The sequence below is a fragment of the Melozone crissalis genome, unplaced genomic scaffold (genome assembly GCF_028551555.1).
Source record: "Melozone crissalis strain CALT ecotype California unplaced genomic scaffold, PUWL_Pcris_2 ptg000029l_1, whole genome shotgun sequence".
NCBI classification, from domain to species: domain Eukaryota; kingdom Metazoa; phylum Chordata; class Aves; order Passeriformes; family Passerellidae; genus Melozone; species Melozone crissalis.
This window is the reverse complement of record NW_026535807.1, coordinates 10966724-10986209: the sequence shown is the minus strand read 5'-3', so window position 1 is coordinate 10986209 and position 19486 is coordinate 10966724. Positions and strand designations below refer to the sequence as shown.

The 19486-nt window shown below is 46.2% G+C and overlaps 2 protein-coding genes across 3 annotated transcripts in view; both read left to right on the top strand.

Moving 5' to 3' along the window:
- On the top strand, nucleotides 1–14696 carry TPRA1 (transmembrane protein adipocyte associated 1). Its single transcript, XM_054281135.1, has 11 exons — nucleotides 1–170; nucleotides 3707–3909; nucleotides 4056–4188; nucleotides 6954–7040; nucleotides 8367–8439; nucleotides 9373–9452; nucleotides 10546–10656; nucleotides 11057–11117; nucleotides 12170–12272; nucleotides 12895–12975; nucleotides 13846–14696. The coding sequence occupies exons 2-11, from the start codon at nucleotides 3719–3721 to the stop codon at nucleotides 14078–14080; spliced, it is 1155 nt and encodes a 384-aa protein (XP_054137110.1). The 5' UTR covers nucleotides 1–170; nucleotides 3707–3718; the 3' UTR covers nucleotides 14081–14696.
- A 3353-nt stretch (nucleotides 14697–18049) lies between these two features.
- CHCHD6 (coiled-coil-helix-coiled-coil-helix domain containing 6) overlaps nucleotides 18050–19486 on the top strand; it is a 108993-nt gene continuing 107556 nt past the window's right edge. For both annotated transcript variants that reach the window (XM_054281043.1, XM_054281042.1), the window contains exon 1: nucleotides 18050–18220. In XM_054281043.1, the coding sequence (XP_054137018.1) occupies nucleotides 18131–18220 (90 nt within the window). In that variant the 5' untranslated portion in view covers nucleotides 18050–18130. The remainder of the gene's footprint in view (nucleotides 18221–19486) is intronic.

The following is a 19486-nucleotide window of genomic DNA, read 5'->3' as shown; positions in this document are numbered from 1 at the left end:
ATAAGCCCCGGCTGTGGCGGCCGCGTCTCCGCCTGGCTGCGCGGCGCTGCGCTCCGGCTTCTCTTCAGCGACGCTCCCCGGCTGAGGGGAGCGGCAGGGCCGGGGCTGGGATGGCGGGGCCGGGACCCCGGGACTGAGCAGAGCAGCGACGGCGGCGGGAGCGGGGCTGGGTACGAACGGGGCCCGGTGGGGACGGGCGGAGCGGGGCCGCGGGAGGGGGGCAGTGGAGAAGGAGGGAGAGAGCGACACTGCGGCTCCTCAGAGCGGGGCGGCGGGGCCGCGGGCCTCCGAGGGCCTCCTAGAGCCCCATGGCCGGAGCTCCGGGGCAGCCCTGGGCAGCTGCAGGCTGGGCTGGAACTGCAGTGGGGCTCGGCTGTGCCTGTGGGACCGGCGGCGCCTCCTCGGCAGCTGGAACCGAGTGACCGCTCACTGCTACTTTCCTTGCGTGTTGTGCCCCCGCCTTCCACAGGAATCAAAACCAAAACAGAAAAAACCCCGGGATATGTATTGCTGTAATCCACCTCTGGGCCATGGTTCTCTGTCTCTGAGGGTTTAGGCTTAGTGTTTATACTTCTGCTTTCGGTATTTTTCCTTTTTCCTCGTTGCAGTTCCTTTATTTTTAAGCTTACTTCAGAACAAGATGTGAGAGAGAAACTGGAAGGGACTGCCTCAATTACTGAGGGAAAATCCCTGTCTTAAATTCTCAGTGAAATGAAAAATGCAACTGTTATGACCAAAAGGGAGGGTTGAAGCGATTTCTTAAAAAGGAAGAGAGAGAAAAAAAAAAACCAAACAAATCTCCATTTTTTTTTTTTTTTTTGGTGGGGTTGGTTTTTTGGGTTGGTTTTTTTTTTGTTTTTTTTACTTTTAGTGTTCAGGGGTATTTTTAAGCATTTAAGTTACTGAAGTAGCAGGTATATTATTTGAGCAGGGATCTGGTCAGTGCAGTTTTTATTGCATAAATACAGTATCATAAGAAGCAGTCTATCATGATCTGTACTTAAGAGACTTTCTGATGCTGCTTGCAGAAAGACAGAAAAGTTTTGATTTTTTTATTACAGGTGCAACTTGTGCAGTTTGTAATTCATCTTTCTGTAGGTGGGCTTGGAAGGAACAGACACTTGCCAGTGATGTGAAGTCTGAATTTCACTGAGCTCTGATATTACAGTGCCATGATTCAAGGACCAATAACATTTCCCTGAAGGTGCAGCAGAGCCCTGCCCAGTGCTCTGTCACTGCAGCCCAGGAATCATGCCCATGTTCTTAGTCTGAATGCAGGGTCTAGACTGAGGACTTGGCCTTCACCAAATCAGCCTGACTTCATCTGGAGTGTAGGAGAACATTTTATTTTGTGTTCTGGTGTACAGAGCTGCCTGCTGGATGAAAAGGGGAGACCATGACAATGGCCCTGTTTTTTTTTCCATGGGGCTCTGGGGAGATTTTACCCCCGATGGGCTGGGCTGGCTGAAGCAGGCAGTCCCATGGAGGCAGGGTGTGGTGAGTGACCTCTTGGATATGCTCAGCTGACTGGACTTATTTAGGACTAGACAGGGCAAGGACAGTGTGCTGAAAGGAGCAGCATTGCTGATCCCTAGTTGGATCCTTTCCCTCAATTCCTGGTCCTGCTGCTGTGGGATTTTTGCTGTTGATTTGGACAGGAGTGTTCCAGTTCTCAACATCTGTGCTGTAGACCTTAGCTTTTAGAAAAGCATGACCACAGTGCTGTCTGGTGGCCTTGGCTGCCCTCTCTTATCACATTGGCTGTTCTGTTGCTCTGCTTTGTGTACACTTTATGTGGGGAGGAGGAATACAAGTACCAGGCTGTAGTGAGCAGCCTGGCTGAGAGGTGAGCTTGATTCTGCTTTGCCCTTTGAAACCTCATGACTGAACTTCTGTTCCATGTGGCCAACTCCTCTCCTTATCAGCAGCTACTGTTGTGTGATAGTGGTGGCTTCTGGTGAAAAATAATGGAGCCTGCTTGCTCTTTTCATAAGAAGCTGCTTTGCTGATGTAAATCTCTCACAGCTTTATACTTGAGCTCTTTTCAGTGTGGCAGGCAGATGGAATTCTTTGTCCCAGAAGAGCTACTAGGAGGTTGTGATGGTTCACAGTTGATAATGTTATTCTGCCTGTGGTGTGTGAGGTTGTTCTTAACTTTTCTCCAGCTTTTTAAAAAATCATGTAGAAATTTTTCTGTGCTGGCAAATGTGGCTGTTCTTGACCTCACCTTTACTGACATGTAGTGGTGTTACAGAGGAAGAGAGTGGAGCAAAATAATCCAGAGAAAATTCCTCTCTTGGCAGTTCAGAGAAATGAGTAGCTGGAGGGAAGAGAGGACATTTCCTGAGATGAATTTGGAATGTGAAGGTCGTTTGCTGGAACCTCTACTTAGAATTTTTTGGCCCAGACTTTGCCATCTTGGTGCAAAGCTGCTCCTTCCAGATCTGTGTATTTATTTACTGTGATGCCTCTCGTGCAGAACTGCATACAGCAGTCACAAAAGACAATCCCAGCTCAGGGAATATCTGTCAGCAGGGGTGAATCAAAGGGAAGGTTTGTTGGCTGAGGATGGGATGATTCCCTTGCCCCTTAGAGAACCTGGGAAGAGTGTCAGCCTCTGAAGAAAGAGAAAGAAGAGCCTATGACTGACAGTCTCAAGCAAGTCTCTGAGAAGGTGCTACTGAGCTCTGAAGGCTCAGCAGATGACACAGGGCTGTGCTGTTGCTTTCCAGCTTGTGACTCACTCAGAACCTCTAAGGGAAAATACCTTCTGAGCCCTGTCATGGGGCTGTCAGTTTGCACCACGCAAGTCAGGGCTGCAGTCAAACAGGGAGATTTTATTAAAATAAATCCTGGATTAGCTATAACACACAGACTGTTCAAGTGCTGTCCCTGTCGGTGTGCATCTTTAAGATGTTGGCTGTCAGAGATTTATCATTTCTGCATCTGTGGGTTGTCTGTGATCTCTCTTTTGGGGATTGTCAGGAGGGGTGATTGGACCCTGTGTTTGTATTCAGCTTGTAGCTGCTGAAGTACCTTAACAGTCAGGGTTCTCCTTTAGGGTGGGAAGAGAGTTGCTCAAAAATAGAATCATTCTGGTGTCTTGCAGAGGGTTAGAAAAAGAAAACTGCATGTTGGTTTTTGCCAGTGTTGAGTTTGAAAGGTAAAGACTGTACAGTCCCTTTAGGCGGGCATATGTGAGGCTCTCCCTGCTCTCAGAGTTCAGAGTTGGTAACAGCAATGGGGTTTTAGGAGGGACCTTCATCTTTTCTTTGCACTATGAAATCAAATTGCTATCACTTCTTGATCTTGGGACCAAGAATAAATATCCTGGTAAAGTAGGGGTTTTGTCTCTATCTGATGATGCCATGTATTGCTGTTGAGCCTTGATTTCTTCTAGGAATCTGCTGAAGCTCCAAGAATGACAAAATTTAATCCACATAGCACCATTTGAAGGTGCTTGTTACTCTGATATCAAAGTGTGGCTTTGTACTGACCACCCTAATGGCTGTGCAGACTTGGGGCAGGTGGCATTTCATTGTGTCATACAGTCTCTGACATGGTGATAATTGGCTGTAGCAAGCAGGAAGCAGTTGTGCAGGGGCTTAATGTCAAGGATGTGTTTTTTTAGCTGTGACTCACAACTGATTTAATATTGCTTTTTTTCCTCTGCTGTGGTTGTCTTGCTCTGTTTGATCTGGACCAGAAGGAGGACAGGATGTTCCAGTCCATGATGTCTGTGATGACATTCTCTGTGTCTGACAACATCACACATTCGACTGCGCTGGTCACGGCGCCGGATAACGTGACAACTCTGTCCCCAATGACAGCGCACGTGACCAACGACACCAACATCACGGTGCCACACAAGTGCCTGCTGCTGCTCTATGAAGACATTGGGAAGTCCAGGTGAGCTGGAGGAAATGGTCTGACCCTAGACCAAGGGAAAGAGCTTTGTTTGTTTCTCAGTTTGCTTGAGAAGGGATCAGGGCTGGTGTTTTCCTTTCTAGAGGCTGAAGATCAGGGATAAAACCTTTTTTATTTCCTTTTTGCAGAGTCCGCTACTGGGATCTTCTGCTCCTGGTTCCCAATGTGCTTTTCTTTATGTTTCTCCTCTGGAAGCTGCCCTCTGCCAGGGCCAAAATCCGGGTCACTTCCAGCCCAATCTTCACCACATTCTACATACTAGTGAGTACCACTCTGGGCCTTTGGACTAATGAGCGATTTTTATTACCACTCATGAGCAATATTATTTATTACTATTTTTATTACCACTCATGAACAATATCACTGAACTAGTGGAGAGAGCCTAGACCAGCTCTTGCAGGGATAGAATCTGCTTTCTGTTGAAATGTCTACTGCAAGAAATAGGCATTTTTTCTGTTGGAATTCAGCTTTTAGTAGGTTCTGTGGCCAGATCTGCTGGATTTTGTTCTCCTGTGGTGGTTTCACTTTTTCCTCTCCCTTTTTTCTTCTTTTCTTAATTTGATGTCTTGGAATGTATCTTATGCTTTCTTTGCTCCTTGAAGTAAGTAGCATGGGACACAAACCCAGCTTTCCATTGAGGTAGTGAAAGGAGAATAATTTGTGTCAAATTGTTAAAAAGCTTGGTCATCTGCTAGGGAAAATGGTTATGTGACAGTTCTGGTTAGTCTGGGAATGTAGAAACCCAACCCTGTTAGTTTCTTCACATCATGTCAAAGTGGCCCTGACTTGATATTCTTTATCATTCCTTAGGTGGAAACAGAATATTCAGTACAGTTACAGTTCACAAACATCAAAGATCTTGCTGTTCTCCTCTCACCAGTCCTGTGGTGCCCTTTGATACTGCTTACAGGACATCATAAATGCAGCTAAGGACCTACCTGAATTTGTTTAAAAATACCATTCAGAAGCTTTTTGATATCCTGGCTTGCCCTAGTAGCCTCAACTGAATCTTTGCTGGCCCTTTCAAGCCAGGAGTTGGGGTTTTGGGCTTCTGCACAGTTTTGGATAACCAGGTATACACACAAATGTTTCAACCTTTTAAAAATATTATCATCCCTTTCCAGTCTGGATTTAAACCTTCCTACATGTTTCCAGTAATGCACATGGTCTGTAGAGGTTTGTGCCAAAGGCTTTGCAAAACAAAACTCTTGATAAACCAAAGGGAGGAAAGGGAACTGACTTTATGCTCTGGATGGCAACTCAGCCCCACACAGCTGCTCTCTCACTCCCCCTCACTGGAACAGGGGAGAGAATCAGAAGAATAAAAGCGAGAAAACTTGTGGGTTGAGATAAAGACAGTTTAATAAGCCAAAGCAAAAGCTGTGCACACAGAGAAAGCAAAGCAAGGCATTCACTTACCACTTTCCATGGGCAGGCAGGTGTTTTGCTGTTTCCAGGAAAGCAGGGTTCCATCACATGTAATGGTTACTGGGGAAGACAAGCACCATTACTCTGAAAGTCTTTTCCTTCCTCCTTCTTCCTGTCTTTATGTGCTGAGCATGATGCCATATGAGATATTCCTTGGGCCAGCTGGGGTCAGCTGTCCCCTCTTAACTTGTGCACCTCCAGCCAACTCATTGCTGGGGTGGGATGAGAGGCAAAAAATGTCTTACATTCTGTGTAAGTGCAGTGCAGCAGGAATGAAAACATTTGTGTTATCAACACAGTTTTGAGCATAAAAATCCTAAACACAGCCTCATACCAGCTGCTGTGAAGGAAATTTCCTCTATCCCAGCCAAATCCAGTACACAGTGTTAGAGGAAAATGCTTTAACTCAGTTTCATACTCATTTCTTGAGTATGTTATTGGGAAATGAGGATGGAAGTGTGTTCTGTGAGGTCTTCCTTTAAATTGACTGTTTGTCGTGTTCTAGAAGAATGCTTTCTGTGGAGTTGGTGATTAATGTGGAGGTAACAGATTGGGAAGAGTCTCTACCTGCTTAGAGAGGAAACAAAAAGATGTGTGTTCCTCTCCAGTGAGCTGTTGCAGCTCTAGAACACCATTATATATCTGCAGGGACCCATCTTTTTTGTCAGTGTTTTGTCATGGGGTTTTCCACCCTAGGAGGAATTGTTGTATTCTCTGTTGCCATTGCTGTCCCTTTTTTCTCTAAAAGAGAGAAACTCATCTGTGGGTCACTTTTTGGTCATTTCCATTCTGCAACCACCTTAGAATTAGCTTGGACTCTTGGTTCTCTGATAGGTTTGTCTGTCTCCTACCTTCACCATTAGGATCAGCCTGACATTTAGAGAATTTTTCTGGAAAACTCCACTTTCTTAGAGTGTAAGTCTGCAAAATGGAGTGTAGATACATCCAACTGAGCTCTTAATTGCATAGTGTGGCTGTGACAGCACAGGGAAGCTGAGCCTCACTGAGCTGTCATGCTTCAGTGGTATGTGAAGTGAGTTGGGGATCTCTGTGTTGCACTCTGCAGCAGGGCAAGATGTTTTAAAGCTGGTGGCTGCAGGTGACTTTTCCTCTGCATTCCTGAGCGTTGTCAGTACGGAGTGAGAGAGCTGCAGGTTTAGTTTTGCCACAGTTGTGCAGTGTGGTAGTTGGTATTGAGGGTTTCTGTTATCTGATATGATTGGTTTAGTCAGACATACCAACCATTTGGTTTTGTGATTCAGAGGTTTTGTAATGTTTTTGTCTGTCTGTTTCTTTTTCTCCTCCCCGGCCCCAGTGGAATGAAGGGAAGACTAAAGATACTGTTGTAAAGATTGGGTGAAGAACTCTTCAGAGCTTAATCTGAGACAATTGTTCCTTCCCAAATTCCAAGGCACTGCTCCTATCTAATGTGTCTGAGGAATCTTTTGCAGGAAATTAACTCTAGTCTGCTACAGGAAATTCTTAGTACACATTATTAGCCTGGAAAGCTGACCTGAAAGTGGTGTTCCAAAAGGGTTTCTGATCACTACTGCATATGTGCCTTTTGACATGAGCTCATTTTTGCTCTTGTTTTGCAGGTATTTGTGGTGGCTTTAGTTGGCATTGCCCGAGCTGTTGTCTCCATGACTGTGAGTGCCTCTGATGCTGCCATGGTTGCTGACAAGGTAGGTGCAACACTGACTTTAGAGGCTGTGCTTTGTAAACTTCTTATCACAGCAATCTGCTCTGGCTTCCCTCTTACGTGTGTACAAGAAGAATGTGCTTTTTTTGCAGTACTCTTAGGTATGTGTACTGTGGAATCCTGTTTTGATAGCTGGATCTAAATCATCACAACATCCAGGATGGTAAAACAATGGATTTCCTAAAATAGACACACAAATAGTGGCAGCAAAAGTTTCCCGTTACACTGATTAAATGAGTCTCTTTTGCAAGAGGTAAACATTCAGATACCTTTAATGGATAGGCAAGACCTGGCCTTTGTTACTCTTGCAGTATTCCAGTGGCTCTTTGAAAATGTTCAAGTATTGTATTGAATGCAAATAAAACCAACTTCCCCTTTGAGACTGACACCTGAATGTCCTTGCAACCACTCTGAGCACAGGGTGAACCTTTAGCAATGAGAAAATATCTTTGCATGTGCTGTTCCTTTGCATTAATTTGACTTGTAGCAAAATATTAATTAAAACAAAAAGCTCTGCAGTGCTTGAGCTGTAAGTGCAGCAACTGGGAAATGATGTAGCAAGACATACTCTGACATTTTTTTCTGTAAACATGCCCTATTCTGTTTTCTTAGTGTTCTCTTATATATATGCACTCACTATGTATTTGCTGGGACTAGAAGTGTCTTATGCAATGCTTCTTAAAATATTATCTATCTTCAAGACTGTACCATTCAGTGTTCAGAGGTAAAGGGTTAATAAGCCAGAATCTGGGTGCTTGTTCTAGGTTTGGCACTGATTTATTGCATGACTCCCTGAAAAATTCTTACCTGCTTTTTATAGGTCTTGTTTCATCAAATAAAACATGAGGTTGCAACGGACAGGCTGGAACAGGGGGTGCTTTTTACTTGAATATGCTTTAGATGTAAGGACCAGTGGCTTTGGAAGAGGGCAGAATACAGAGTTTGTTCAGGCAGATCTACTGCTTTGAAAACTGGCCTTGTTTAGTATTTTACTTTTGAGGTCATCATGGGCTTGTGCTCTTTGGGAGCACAGCAGCAAGAACACATCTGAAACAAGTGACAAATCCTCAACTGGGGCAAACCATGGCCACTTCCTCTCTGCAGAGCTGCTATTGCTCCTTCTCACACAACTGTTCTGTTCCACAAGCCTGGAACAAGCATGTGATCAGTACCCTACAAAACATGAGAAGGGTTTGTGAAAATGACCAGGCATTCAGAGGCTGCCATCCCCTGGAGTTTTGCTTTATTAACTTCAAACTGATTCCTGGCTTCATCTAATCATGTTTATCTGGTCTCTATTATCTCTCAGATCCTGTGGGAGATCACAAGGTTCTTCCTTCTGGCGATTGAACTGAGTGTGGTGATCCTAGGCCTTGCCTTTGGTATGTGTCAGGAGTGCTTTGATTATTTCCTGTTGCCTTTTCTTCCACAGAGGTTGCTTTTGTAAGTTTATGGTGATGCTGATGCTATAAAGTGAAGAGCTATAGAATAAATACAAAGGGTAAATTGTGGAGATTTAGTTAGAAGTGGCTGAAGGCCTCATTATACTTAGAGATCTATGGTTTGTGTGATTTAAGGGGTTATATGTGCTTGGTTTGTCCTGCACTCATATGATGGAGTATACAGCTTAGGTAAGATTTTTCTGCCAAGATCAACAGTCTGATCTTTGCTTCAAGCTCATTTTATTTAAGATAGTCCTGTTGGGGACCTTTCTATCCCCTTCATTCCATCCTTAATTGGTTTGATCCATCCTGATTGCATTCAAATGCTTTATCTTCAGTTTTTCAGTTATATAAGTGAAAATGCCTCTCCCTGTGGATCAGAGGTAGAGGAAAGGGTGGGTGTCTCTGTTGCACATGTCAGTGGGATATGTGAGCACTGCATTTTTCATCTTTTGAGGGCTCATAGAATAATTTCAATTAGAAGGAGCTTCTGGAAATTGCCTACTTCAGTATATTCCAGTACAGATTTCTCTACTCCAGCCTCCCATCAACTCTTCTTTCTGAGAAGCAGCTTTATAATATCTCAGTGTACTTGATGCTGGAGTAATTACTTTTTTTTTTTCTTTTCTGCAGAAGGACTTAGTTGTTTTCTCTTACTGTGGACAGGAGGAAAGCAAGTTAACATTTGTTGTTTTGTAAATAGGATTTTTGCCTGTGAAAGGCTCCACTCTCCAGACAGGGTTTAGTGAGCTTTAACCTTTCCTTGAAGGCTTCTGGCAATAAAAGTGTTTTCTTTTATTGCTTCTGAAAGGAACTGTTTTTAACCAGTGCTGGGATTGCATCCTGAGTCACTTCCATTCCCCATAATTGCAGGTCACCTGGAGAGCAAGTCGAGTGTGAAACGTGTGCTGGCAATCACCACTGTGCTGTCTCTGGCATATTCTGTCACCCAGGTGAGTACACTGAAGCAGAATTTGCAAAAGAAGGAACTTTGCTTGAAGTTAAGCAGTTAAGTGTGTGACTCCTCTCTGAAAGTGGCAGCTTTGCTCTTTAACTGAGGTTTTGGAGGAAAACTGAATGCTTGTGGCAGTGTATAAGCAGATAGTATCTGCTTGTCTTCTTTGCTGCATAAATAGCTCAGGTAAGGTGAAGAAATTGTTTGGGTGGATTGCATTGTTTAGTGAATCTGGGATCAAGAGTGAGGTTTTCCACACCTGAGCCACAAGTTCTGGTTCTGGCCTCAAGGGCCATGAAAACCATGTGCTTGCCAAGTAAGGGCAGTGCAGTGCCATTGTCTGCTGAGTCTTTGAGAGCTGAGAGCTCCTGCTTCTCTTCAGATGAGCAGCTGGCTTGCTGGCTCAGTTTATTAGGCATGTCTTCATGTCCCTGAACAATGCAATCTGTGTCTGGGTTCATTCTCCTCCTCAGCATGTCAGTGGTCAGCCCATGTCTCTGTATTCAGGGCAGCGCCAGAATAACACACAGAGCTTTGTTCTGGGACCAGGCTCTTGGCTGCAGAGGCAGTGAGCTGATCATTACCACATGATAAAGCTGGAGGAGCCTCATAAAATATCAAGTGTTGGAGCTATATCTGGGTTCAGTAGTGCTTACAAGCACTTTGCTCTCCACTGTCTGTATGAGTAGCTCCTAAACAAGACAGTGTCCTTTCCCAAGCTAATTATATTCTGGATGTTTCAGCAGAAAGGTCTACTTTAAAATGGAAATGAAGCTCTTGGTCTGCTTTAGACAGAAAAGTGCTTGCATCCTCTGTCCACCTCAGTCTCTCTTCTGTAATGTCACTGGTGCCAGGTTCCTTCAGATGTAGATTCCTGTCACTCCTTCTCTCCTCACTTCTTGTCTTTAGTTTCTTCCTCTTCTGTGTGAGTGTAACTTGGTCTAAGCAGGGCAGGGCTTGGTTGGGTTGGGGGTGAGGGGCAAGCCAGCTGCTTTCTGAACTTCTTTAAGCATAGTGTCCCTTGTCCAAATATGCATTTAAGTGAGGATACTGCTTGTAACAGAGTCATATTGGTGCCACTTCTCTCCTAGGGCACCCTGGAAATCCTGTACCCTGATGCCCACCTCTCAGCAGAAGACTTCAATATCTATGGCCATGGTGGGAGACACTTTTGGCTTGCCAGCTCCTGTTTCTTCTTCCTGGTAAGTACTGGGAATATGTTTCACACTCTGGTAACTTCTTTGTATTTTCTAATTGGAGCAAGGAGGATGATCTGAGTACAATAATGCCCTAATCCCCCTCCTGCAGCACAATAGTGATGCTTCTCATGTGGTGGGGAAGCTGAAGCAATAAAGGTGCAGTGGGAGTGCTGAAGCTGTATTCCAGCTGTGCTCAGATGTTCCTCCCTCCTGTGTTTCTCAGCTGTTTTGTGCTGATGGGGGGAGTTGTGGGGCCTTCATTCTGTAGTGTGTTTAATGTTAAGGGTTTGTGCCTCTGCCCTGAGACATGTAGGGAGTGCATAATACCACACACCATCCCTGCAAAGATGGTTGAGTTGAGTTGACAAGCAACCATGGAACTGTTGGTTCTTTGTCTCAACAGGTCTATTCCTTGGTGGTGATTCTGCCAAAAACTCCTCTGAAAGACCGGATTTCTTTGCCCTGTAGGTAACTGTAGTGTTTTCCATAGCATCAGGATAAAGCATAGATGGGAGTAGAAGGTTCCTGTGTGTGTTTGTGCTGCAGGTGCATTCCACATCTCAGAGTTTAGATAACAAGGCAAAGGACTTATCCCTAGAAAAATTAGTATGTTGTGTCTTTTGGAGAGCAGAGTAAGAGCAGTTATACTGCTACTTTAGTAGCTAAACAATTACATTAAAACAAGACCTACTGCTCAGATAATGATACAGGTATAATGTAATGTATAATCTTCTGAGAGCCTTAAGAAATGGCTTCTTAATAGCAGCTTCCTTTGAAATGCACACATGATGTTAAAGTGTGTGTGCTAGTCATCTCCTGGGAAGGGAAGGCTAAGTGGGAGATGCTCAACAATTTTTATCTGAGCTTTTACTTTTGTAAGTAAATGCTTCTGTTTGTTTGGTTTTTGCTGTTGTTGCAGAATATCTGTAGCTCTTGAATAGAGAGAAGCTGTTATTAAGGTGTTTGTAACCTCTTATTAAGCTTATTATTGTTATTAAGTCTTCTCTAACTAGTGTTGACATTGCTGTGTGGGTATCCTGAGGGAGGGGATATGGATGTCACATGTCACAGGTCCTGTGATCTGCCTGGTGTCCAGCATACCCTGCTGCTCCTGTTGAGGTCTCCTGAGCAGTTTTATTAGTGCTGTACATTGGAAGGGCACAGCTTCTGGTTCAGCTGGGTTGGTTTTGTTCAGTTTTCCTTGCAGTCAGTTATGTGACTGACACTGGTTCCAGATGCTTGCAAATTAAATCTTTGCATGTATTGCTGTAACATTGCTCTCAAAACCCATCTTGTGTGTGCATATACACATGCAGGAGGGTCTGGTTTAGTCCATTTTACCACCATCAGTCCTGCCAGCATGGTGGTAAAATAAAAAATAAATCTCAATTCTTCAGAAGTTCTTAGAGGCAAGGTGGTGAGAAGCTTCTGTTGGATTTGGCATCTCCATCAAACAGATTTCCATGGGTCTGGTGTTTGAGGTTGAGCTTCACGTGTGTCCATGTCTTTCCCACAGCCAGGAAGAGTTTTTACATTTATGCTGGCATTCTGGCACTGCTGAACCTGGTGCAGGGCCTGGGCAGTGCCCTCCTCTGTGTGGATATCATAGAAGGACTGTGGTATGTACAGTGGGGGAGGAGATCTGCAGCCCTGGCTCTTGTGTTGTATTTGAGTGTCCTTTAACACTGCCTCTCCCAAGAAAACAAACCTATGCTGTGTTCCTGAGAAGGAATAAACCTTCTGGTGGTTCTGGTTTGTGCCAAAAGAGACCTCTAAATAATCAGGAAACTCCCCAGGGGAGAGGTTGTGGAGCTGTGTGTGCTGCAGTTGTCTTGAGGTGGTGAGTGAGAGTAGTAGTGTGAATCCACTGATGACTGGTAATTAGTAGGTAATAAGAGAGGAAATTGTCTGTTTGTTAGAAATATGGAGACACCCTTATACCTGGAGTCTCATTCTGCAGGGATCAGTGTCACATCTGTGAGTCAAAATTGGGAGTACTGAGACTGCTCTTGGTCAGACCTTGGGTTTTGGCACAGTTCCCCTGAGTGTCTAGGAGCAGTGACACGTGTTGATGACAATGACTGTAACTTTGCATCAGTTTAAATTTGTTTAGCACGATTTTCCTTGATCTCTGAACGCTTTGGAGGGAAATTGGATTCTTTGGGAGGATGTGAGGGGTGTTACCCAGCTGTATTGTGCTTGAGTGCTAAATCCCTTCATGTTCCCTTTTGTTCTTGACAGCTGTGTTGATGCTACCACATTCCTTTACTTCAGCTTCTTTGCACCTCTCATCTATGTGGCATTCCTGAAAGGCTTCTTTGGGTGAGTAGCCAGGAACAGGAGTTTAGAGGGATATATTTTGTCATTTAAGTGTTTTGTGCTCAGGTTCTCTCCATCTACAACTACAACACCAGTTAGAGACCCAGTCTTAATTTCTGCCCTTGCAGAATTTCTGTGACTCGTGGCTGCTCACTTCTGTGCAGGGCCCCTTTGTGTGCAGAGCTGATGCTGGATTCCTCACACATTTCAGAGGATCACTTCTTCAGCATCAGCATCATTTGTAGTACAAAGTTTTTCTGCTGAAGTTAATAGCTAAATGCTTAATGAGGAATTGAGTCCTGGGAGCTTAAATGGCCTTCTGGGTGGGTTTTGGGGTAAATTTGTGGAAAGGATGAGGGAGCTCAGTAACTCTTCAGCCGAGGGCTCTGCCGTGGGCCCAGAGCTCGCTAGTGAGGAGCCCTGGGAAGGTCGATTCTCAGGCCGGGGTCGCCGCCGTGTGGCCACTCACAGGAACTGCACCTTGGTGGGAAAACGAGTGGTTTAGTGTGGGCTTTAGTATTTGTTGGTCATTAGCGAGAAACAGCAGGCTTCAAAATAAGAAGATAACGTGTTTTTAAAATATAATATTAAATATACCTCTGCATCCCTTTGAAATTAGAAGGGAACATTGTCTGGAGTTAAAGATGAAAACTACTGATCTACAGGTGTTTGTATTTTGGTTTTCATGAGGTGCACAGGTACAACTTGAAGTGTACTCCTGTTCTGACTCATTTTTGTGCCAGCAAAAGCTCATTTAAAGAGTGTTTGAGGTCTAAATGCACAACTTCTTAACACTGATGAGTTTCAGTTAAGGATAGGTAGCTGTGATACCCCGTTGGTAAAACATGCATCTTAAATCTTTCATCTCTCCAGGTCTGAACCGAAGATCCTTTTCTCCTACAAGTGTCAGGTGGATGAACCTGAGGATGTGGATGTGCACCTACCCCACCCATATGCTGTTGCCAAGAAGGAAGGGATGGATGCTGGGTTCTACTCAAGCACTCAGATTGACACCACAGCCTATCTGGATGATGTGGCCTCTATGCCATACCACGTGGGCAGCATCAACAGCATAGACAGTGACCGCTGGAAATCCATCAATGCCTGAGGCAGGGCATCTCAATCACATGAGGCCTCACTTCTTTCCTTCCAAACTTCCTGATACCACAGCCCTTAGGATGATCACTGGAAATCTGTCCTTGGCTACCTGCTGTGGCTTTCCTCTTGTCCTTAGGATTTCCAACACCTATTGTGGAACTAAGTTGGCACCCCAAACCCTTTTGGGAAGAACACTTTCTGTTGCTACATGAGAACATTGTAGAGTGGTTTTGTTCATAAACCTTTAAACACTGAACTTTCCTGATCCTCCATGTTCCAGATGTGAATATGACCCAGAAGATGACCCTGGCTGGCACCTTTCTTTTCAGTGGCTGAAAGCACTTGTTTCTCACTTAGAGCAATGGTGTTTAGGGATGGTTTGACTGCTGTATTGTACATATTTAGAAAGATTTTGGTGGTTGAAACCAAAGATGATCTTCCTGGGCTAAACAGCATGGCTGCCTGCATCTTGCCAGAATGCAACAGCACAGGTGGTGATAGTGTCTGATGAGGGAAGCTGGTCACTGGGGCTCACCCTTGGTTTCAGCTGACACTGTTGAAAATTGGGAGTTGGAGTTGCTAGTGGTTAAAAGGAGTGTTCTCAGTGTATGGGGAAAAAGAGGTATGAAGTGTTCTCTGTGCCCAGAGAACATTTGGGGAAGGCTGGTAGCCCACAGCATGAATGTGAAGTGACTGAACAATAGGGAGACAGAAGGACAAACAGTGCTGCTGTCTAGCTGAGCTGAAGGAGCTGTGAAGCAGTCTCTGGGGGCTGTAGTGCTGTGCATTTGAGCTCACAGGAAAATCTAAGTAACAGCACTGAATCAGGGCTGAGTTTCAGGAGAAAAACCTGTCAGGTAGGTGTGTTTTCCATCTGCACCCTGCTTCATGGCTTTGGCAGGGGCTCGGAGAGTGCTGTGAAGGAGGAAGGTGAGTGACTCTGCAGATGAAGGCTCCAGAGACATTCAGGTGCTTGAGGCAGAGCAGTGGCCTATGATGAGTCTGAGCTGTCAGAATTTAGTGACTGGAAACTCAAACACCTTAGGTGTGCTAGAACCAAGCTGGCTGGTGTGCTGCAGTGGGAGGTGGGTGTGTATCTCTGGCAGTGTCCTTCCCCTACATTGCAGTTCAGATCCCCAGACTGCTGCTGGTCTGTGTAAGTTTTATGGCTCAGTGTGTTGAAAATGCTTATGTGCATGTGGGGAGCAGTTCTTTTAAAGACTTCCTGGAACTTCTTATTAACCTCTTCCCTGCTGGAAAAGGGACTCCTGTTGTCTGAGCTGTCTGGCATGCAGTTTCAAGATGTGGTGTTCCACTCCAGCAGCTGTTCATATAAAGGCTGCATCAGTCTGGTTTCTGGGATATCCTGTGCTTTCCAAGGGAGAAGATGTGTATTCCTCTAAATTTGGGGGTGCTTTCCTACCTGAGTCCTCCAGGTAGGTGGAGATCTGCTGTAAGCAGCTTTCCACTGGGGATGGTAGATGGAGGGAATTTGCAGTGTTTGGGGACTGTGTGAATCTCTTGCCCCAGCTTACTGCTGTTCCTGAAGAGTAAGGTAAGAGTTAGCAAGGTGCAGTGTGGAGGGGTTGGTTTGGATCATTAGGTGGAGGATGGTGTTTGCTACCAGGTGTTCCCACCACAGGGAAAGAAAATGTGGGTAAGAACATGAAGTTCATATTGGTTGCCAAAACTATGCAGGCCTTTGCTTATCTTATTTTGTTAATGAGCAATGCAGCTTCTCTGTCTGCCTGGGTACTTTGCCCTGCAGGCCTCTAACTAGCACTGGCACCTTGAAAACAAACAATGCCCCAACCCACCCAACCCCTCACCCCTCTTTTTTATTTTTATTTTATTTACTTCTGGGGGAAAAAAGGCTTCCATCTGTCTGTGTGCTAGAGGTGATAGTTTCTTGTAGGTCACAGCCTGTCACATTTCCATTTCATGCAATGACTGCAGGGGCTGGATGAGCTGGCCAAGTCAGCCCTTGTCACATTAGAGAAGTGTTCCATGCTGCTGTGTCACTGCTGTCAGTCAGCCTGAGCCACACTGGACTGCTTGCTGTAAAAGGGATGGATGATGAGCTGCCTGAATTGCTGTGCTGCTGCTCCTGGTGCTGCTTACAGCTCTGATCTGAGCTGCTGTTGGTTAGAAAGGGTGAGGGAGCCACAAAGCTTCCCTGGGCCTTGGACAGAGTTGAGATGAAGGTTTCAAAGCAGTTGAGAACTAAAGGAGCAACTGGTTTTCCATCCTAAGGAGTATTTGTTGATTTCCAACACCCTGAGTGAAAGGAATTAACCTGCCCTCCTTGGTGATGTGAAGAGCCTGTTATGAATTTGCCTTTTTTACCATCTGAATTCAGTGCTGAAGGATCACCTGTGCAGGTTGCCAACATCCATCCTGTCCTTTGCTGGCAGGACTCCAGTATTTCTGTCCCATGTTCCGCTGCTGAGGAGCTTCTGCACTAGGTCATGGACTGACCTTCCTCCTGTTATGTATTTATGTATATAAATCTTTGGGCCATCTTAAAGTGGTTCTTGAGCAAAATGTGTTATGTGTGGGGGGTGGTAAAAAGAGAGAAAATACAGAATAAATGTATATTTTTGTTTGTAAAATAAATAAAATTAAGTTTGGCATAAATAGTCATGCTTTATTTCTCAAATGAGGCATATTGGGGAGGAAAAATGACTTGAAGATTTAAAAAAAAGAATTGCAGAAAGGCATGGGCACAGGTGTGATGTGGTTTTGTTTGCCTTTGCCAGCTGTCCTTCCTGGATCTTTGCAGGTGATGTCTGCCACCTGGCTGGGAGTGTGCACCTGGAAAGGCCTAGGGAAGGATGACAGGAACAATCACAGTTATGGAAACCCTTCTGGAGGAGTAATCTCATGGTTGAGAACTCGCCAGCCTGGAAGAGCAATGGTGTGAGCCTGTGAAACCCTTGGGGAGGACAGAAGAGGTGAGTAAGGAATATCTGTTCATGGGCTCTTTCAGCCCAAAAATCGGGTGCCTTCAAGTGAAGTGAGCAGGTGGCACATGAGGAATGAGCAGGAGGCAGGTGAGTGCCCTGGGAGGGAGCTTCAGGCACCCTGTGCTCTGCCTGGCTGGTGCAGACAGGGCAGTGCCCTTGGGAGCTCAGGCAATGGGCTGACTCTCCATACAAGGTGCTGCACAATAAACCAAATATTCCCTGCTTCCAGGAATGTGCTGTAGAAGAGACCTGGATATTCAGGGGCAGTTTGGGGGGTGCAGAGTCCCAGATAGTCCCTTAATGCTGGCTCAAGTCCCACTCTGAGGCAAAACTCTGGTTGCCACATTAACTGCAGTGAGGAATCAGCATTAAACAGTTAAAACTGCTCCCATGCACTGCTGAGCAGCAGTGGGCCGAGTAGATAAGTAACAAATTGATACCAACTGGCCCTTATTTCTGGGAATGCAGAAAGCTTGTTTGAGAAAGATTCTCCAAAGCTGTTATTTCTTCCTTCAACGGCCTGTGTGTTGCATTATCTCATTCCTTCGCTTTAGGCTGTCGGATCAGCCATGCCTGGTAGCAGGGACTGTATCAGCCGTGGCCTGAGCTGTGCAGGACCCGCCGTGTGTGTCAGGGCAGGTGGCGGCACCGTCTGGCTGGAGCATCGCCGCTGGAAGGAGCGGAGCTGAATTCTGCTCCCAGCGCAGCTGCTGTGTCTGACGGGAGCTCATCCTCCCTCAGCTTGGGAAAGCCCCGTGACTTAACGTGTAGCAGTGGAAGTTACAGGGGCAGTTTTGATGCCGCGTTCGCTGCCGGGGCGGTGTGGAGGGCGGGCTCACCGGACAGGAGCGCGACTCTCCGCTATTCCGGTGCCCTGCGCTACCCCGGTGCCGGGCGGGCCGCCCGCTCCCGGCACAGACTACATCCCCCAGCGTGCACCGTGCCCGGCCGCCAGCACCGCGCCGCGCTATTGGCCGCTCTGCGGGCGCCGCCAATGGGGAGCAGGTATATTGGCAGGCGCTGGCAGGGCAGAGGCGCTGCTGGCGGCCGGTACGGGAGAGAGGAGCGGCGAGGATAAAGCGATCCCCGACGGCATGGGCAGCTGCGAGAGCAGCCCGGCCCGCAGGAAGGTGTCCTTCGAGCTGGACGAGCAGGACCGAGTCCGGGTGCTGCAGGGCATCAAGGTGAGGCCGCCCGGGCTGCCGTGGCGCCGGCTGTTGGGGGCCGGGGCGCAGGGAGCAGGGCTGGGGACGGCTCTGGCCGGGAGCTCAGGGGAGCGAGGCTGGGAGGGACGGGTGGGGGAAGCAAAGAGGAGGGGAGGGACACCTGGAGGCTGAAGGAGGAGGGGGCTGGAGAAACGATGGGGTGAGTGGTGAAGAGGAGGGCTGGGGGCCTGGGCATGGCTGTTGTCCAGCGGGGCACACCAGCACCAGCTCTTTATTTTGACTTCCGAACTCTGCTCCCAGCCCTCTGTCTCTGCTCGCTGCTCAATGACCTCGTTGTGCCCCTGCCTTGTGCTCTGCAAGCGGTTTGATGCTAACGGCGCTGCCAGGCTCGGAGGGCACCCGGGAGGGCACAGCTCTGCCCTTGCTCACGGTGCCAGGAGCCGGGCAGGGCATCACTGAGTGAGCAGGGGGACGAGAGCTGGGAACAGGGAGCTGTTCCTGGGAGGGACACTGGGAAACTGCTGCTCGACCTTGGCTCGGAAATTGACAAGTGTGTGTTGGGGAAACAAGCCCTGGACAGTGGTGGTGCTACCATTAAGGATTCTCCCCCCACCCCCTCCCCCGTTAATATTTTTCTTATTTTTCTTTGGTTTTTTACACGTTAGTTTGGGGTTTTTTATTACTACCATCATTTTAATTGCTCTTGCTTCTAAATTCTTCTTGATTCCCCCTAAAATCTGCCACTTAACATTTTGGCTCACACAGAGTGTGTGTTGCTGTGGATACTTATTTTTCATCCCATTTTGACTAATTATTTACAAAAGTTAGGCACAATCTTAGCTATCTCCTTGTTAAAGTTTTTTGATGGAGATAAAATTGTCTTTGCCTAATTCCTCCTTACAGGATATAGACAAGGATTTGTGTCTTTAAAATCAGGAATTGGGCATGATAACAATGTAAAATGAAGGTATTAAAATGCTGTTAAGTTGGGTAGTAGTGATATAACTGAAAATATGTCTTCTACTGTGGCAAGTCTAGGTGGGGAGCAGCCTCATTTTGTTTTGTTCTGCAGCCAGACCCTCTGACCTTGGCAGGAGAAAGGGGTCAATTTTAACAGTGCTGTGAGAAGCCTTTTAGACTGAATTGTCAGAAAACTTCAAGTTAATTTTTCTTTCTTTTTCATGGGTTTGAACCCAAGTCAGGTAGTGAAAATGAAGTTGAGATTGCAAAAGTGTTTGCAGCCTTATGTGGGTGGGAGGCTGTTCTCTGTCACATGGATTGCAG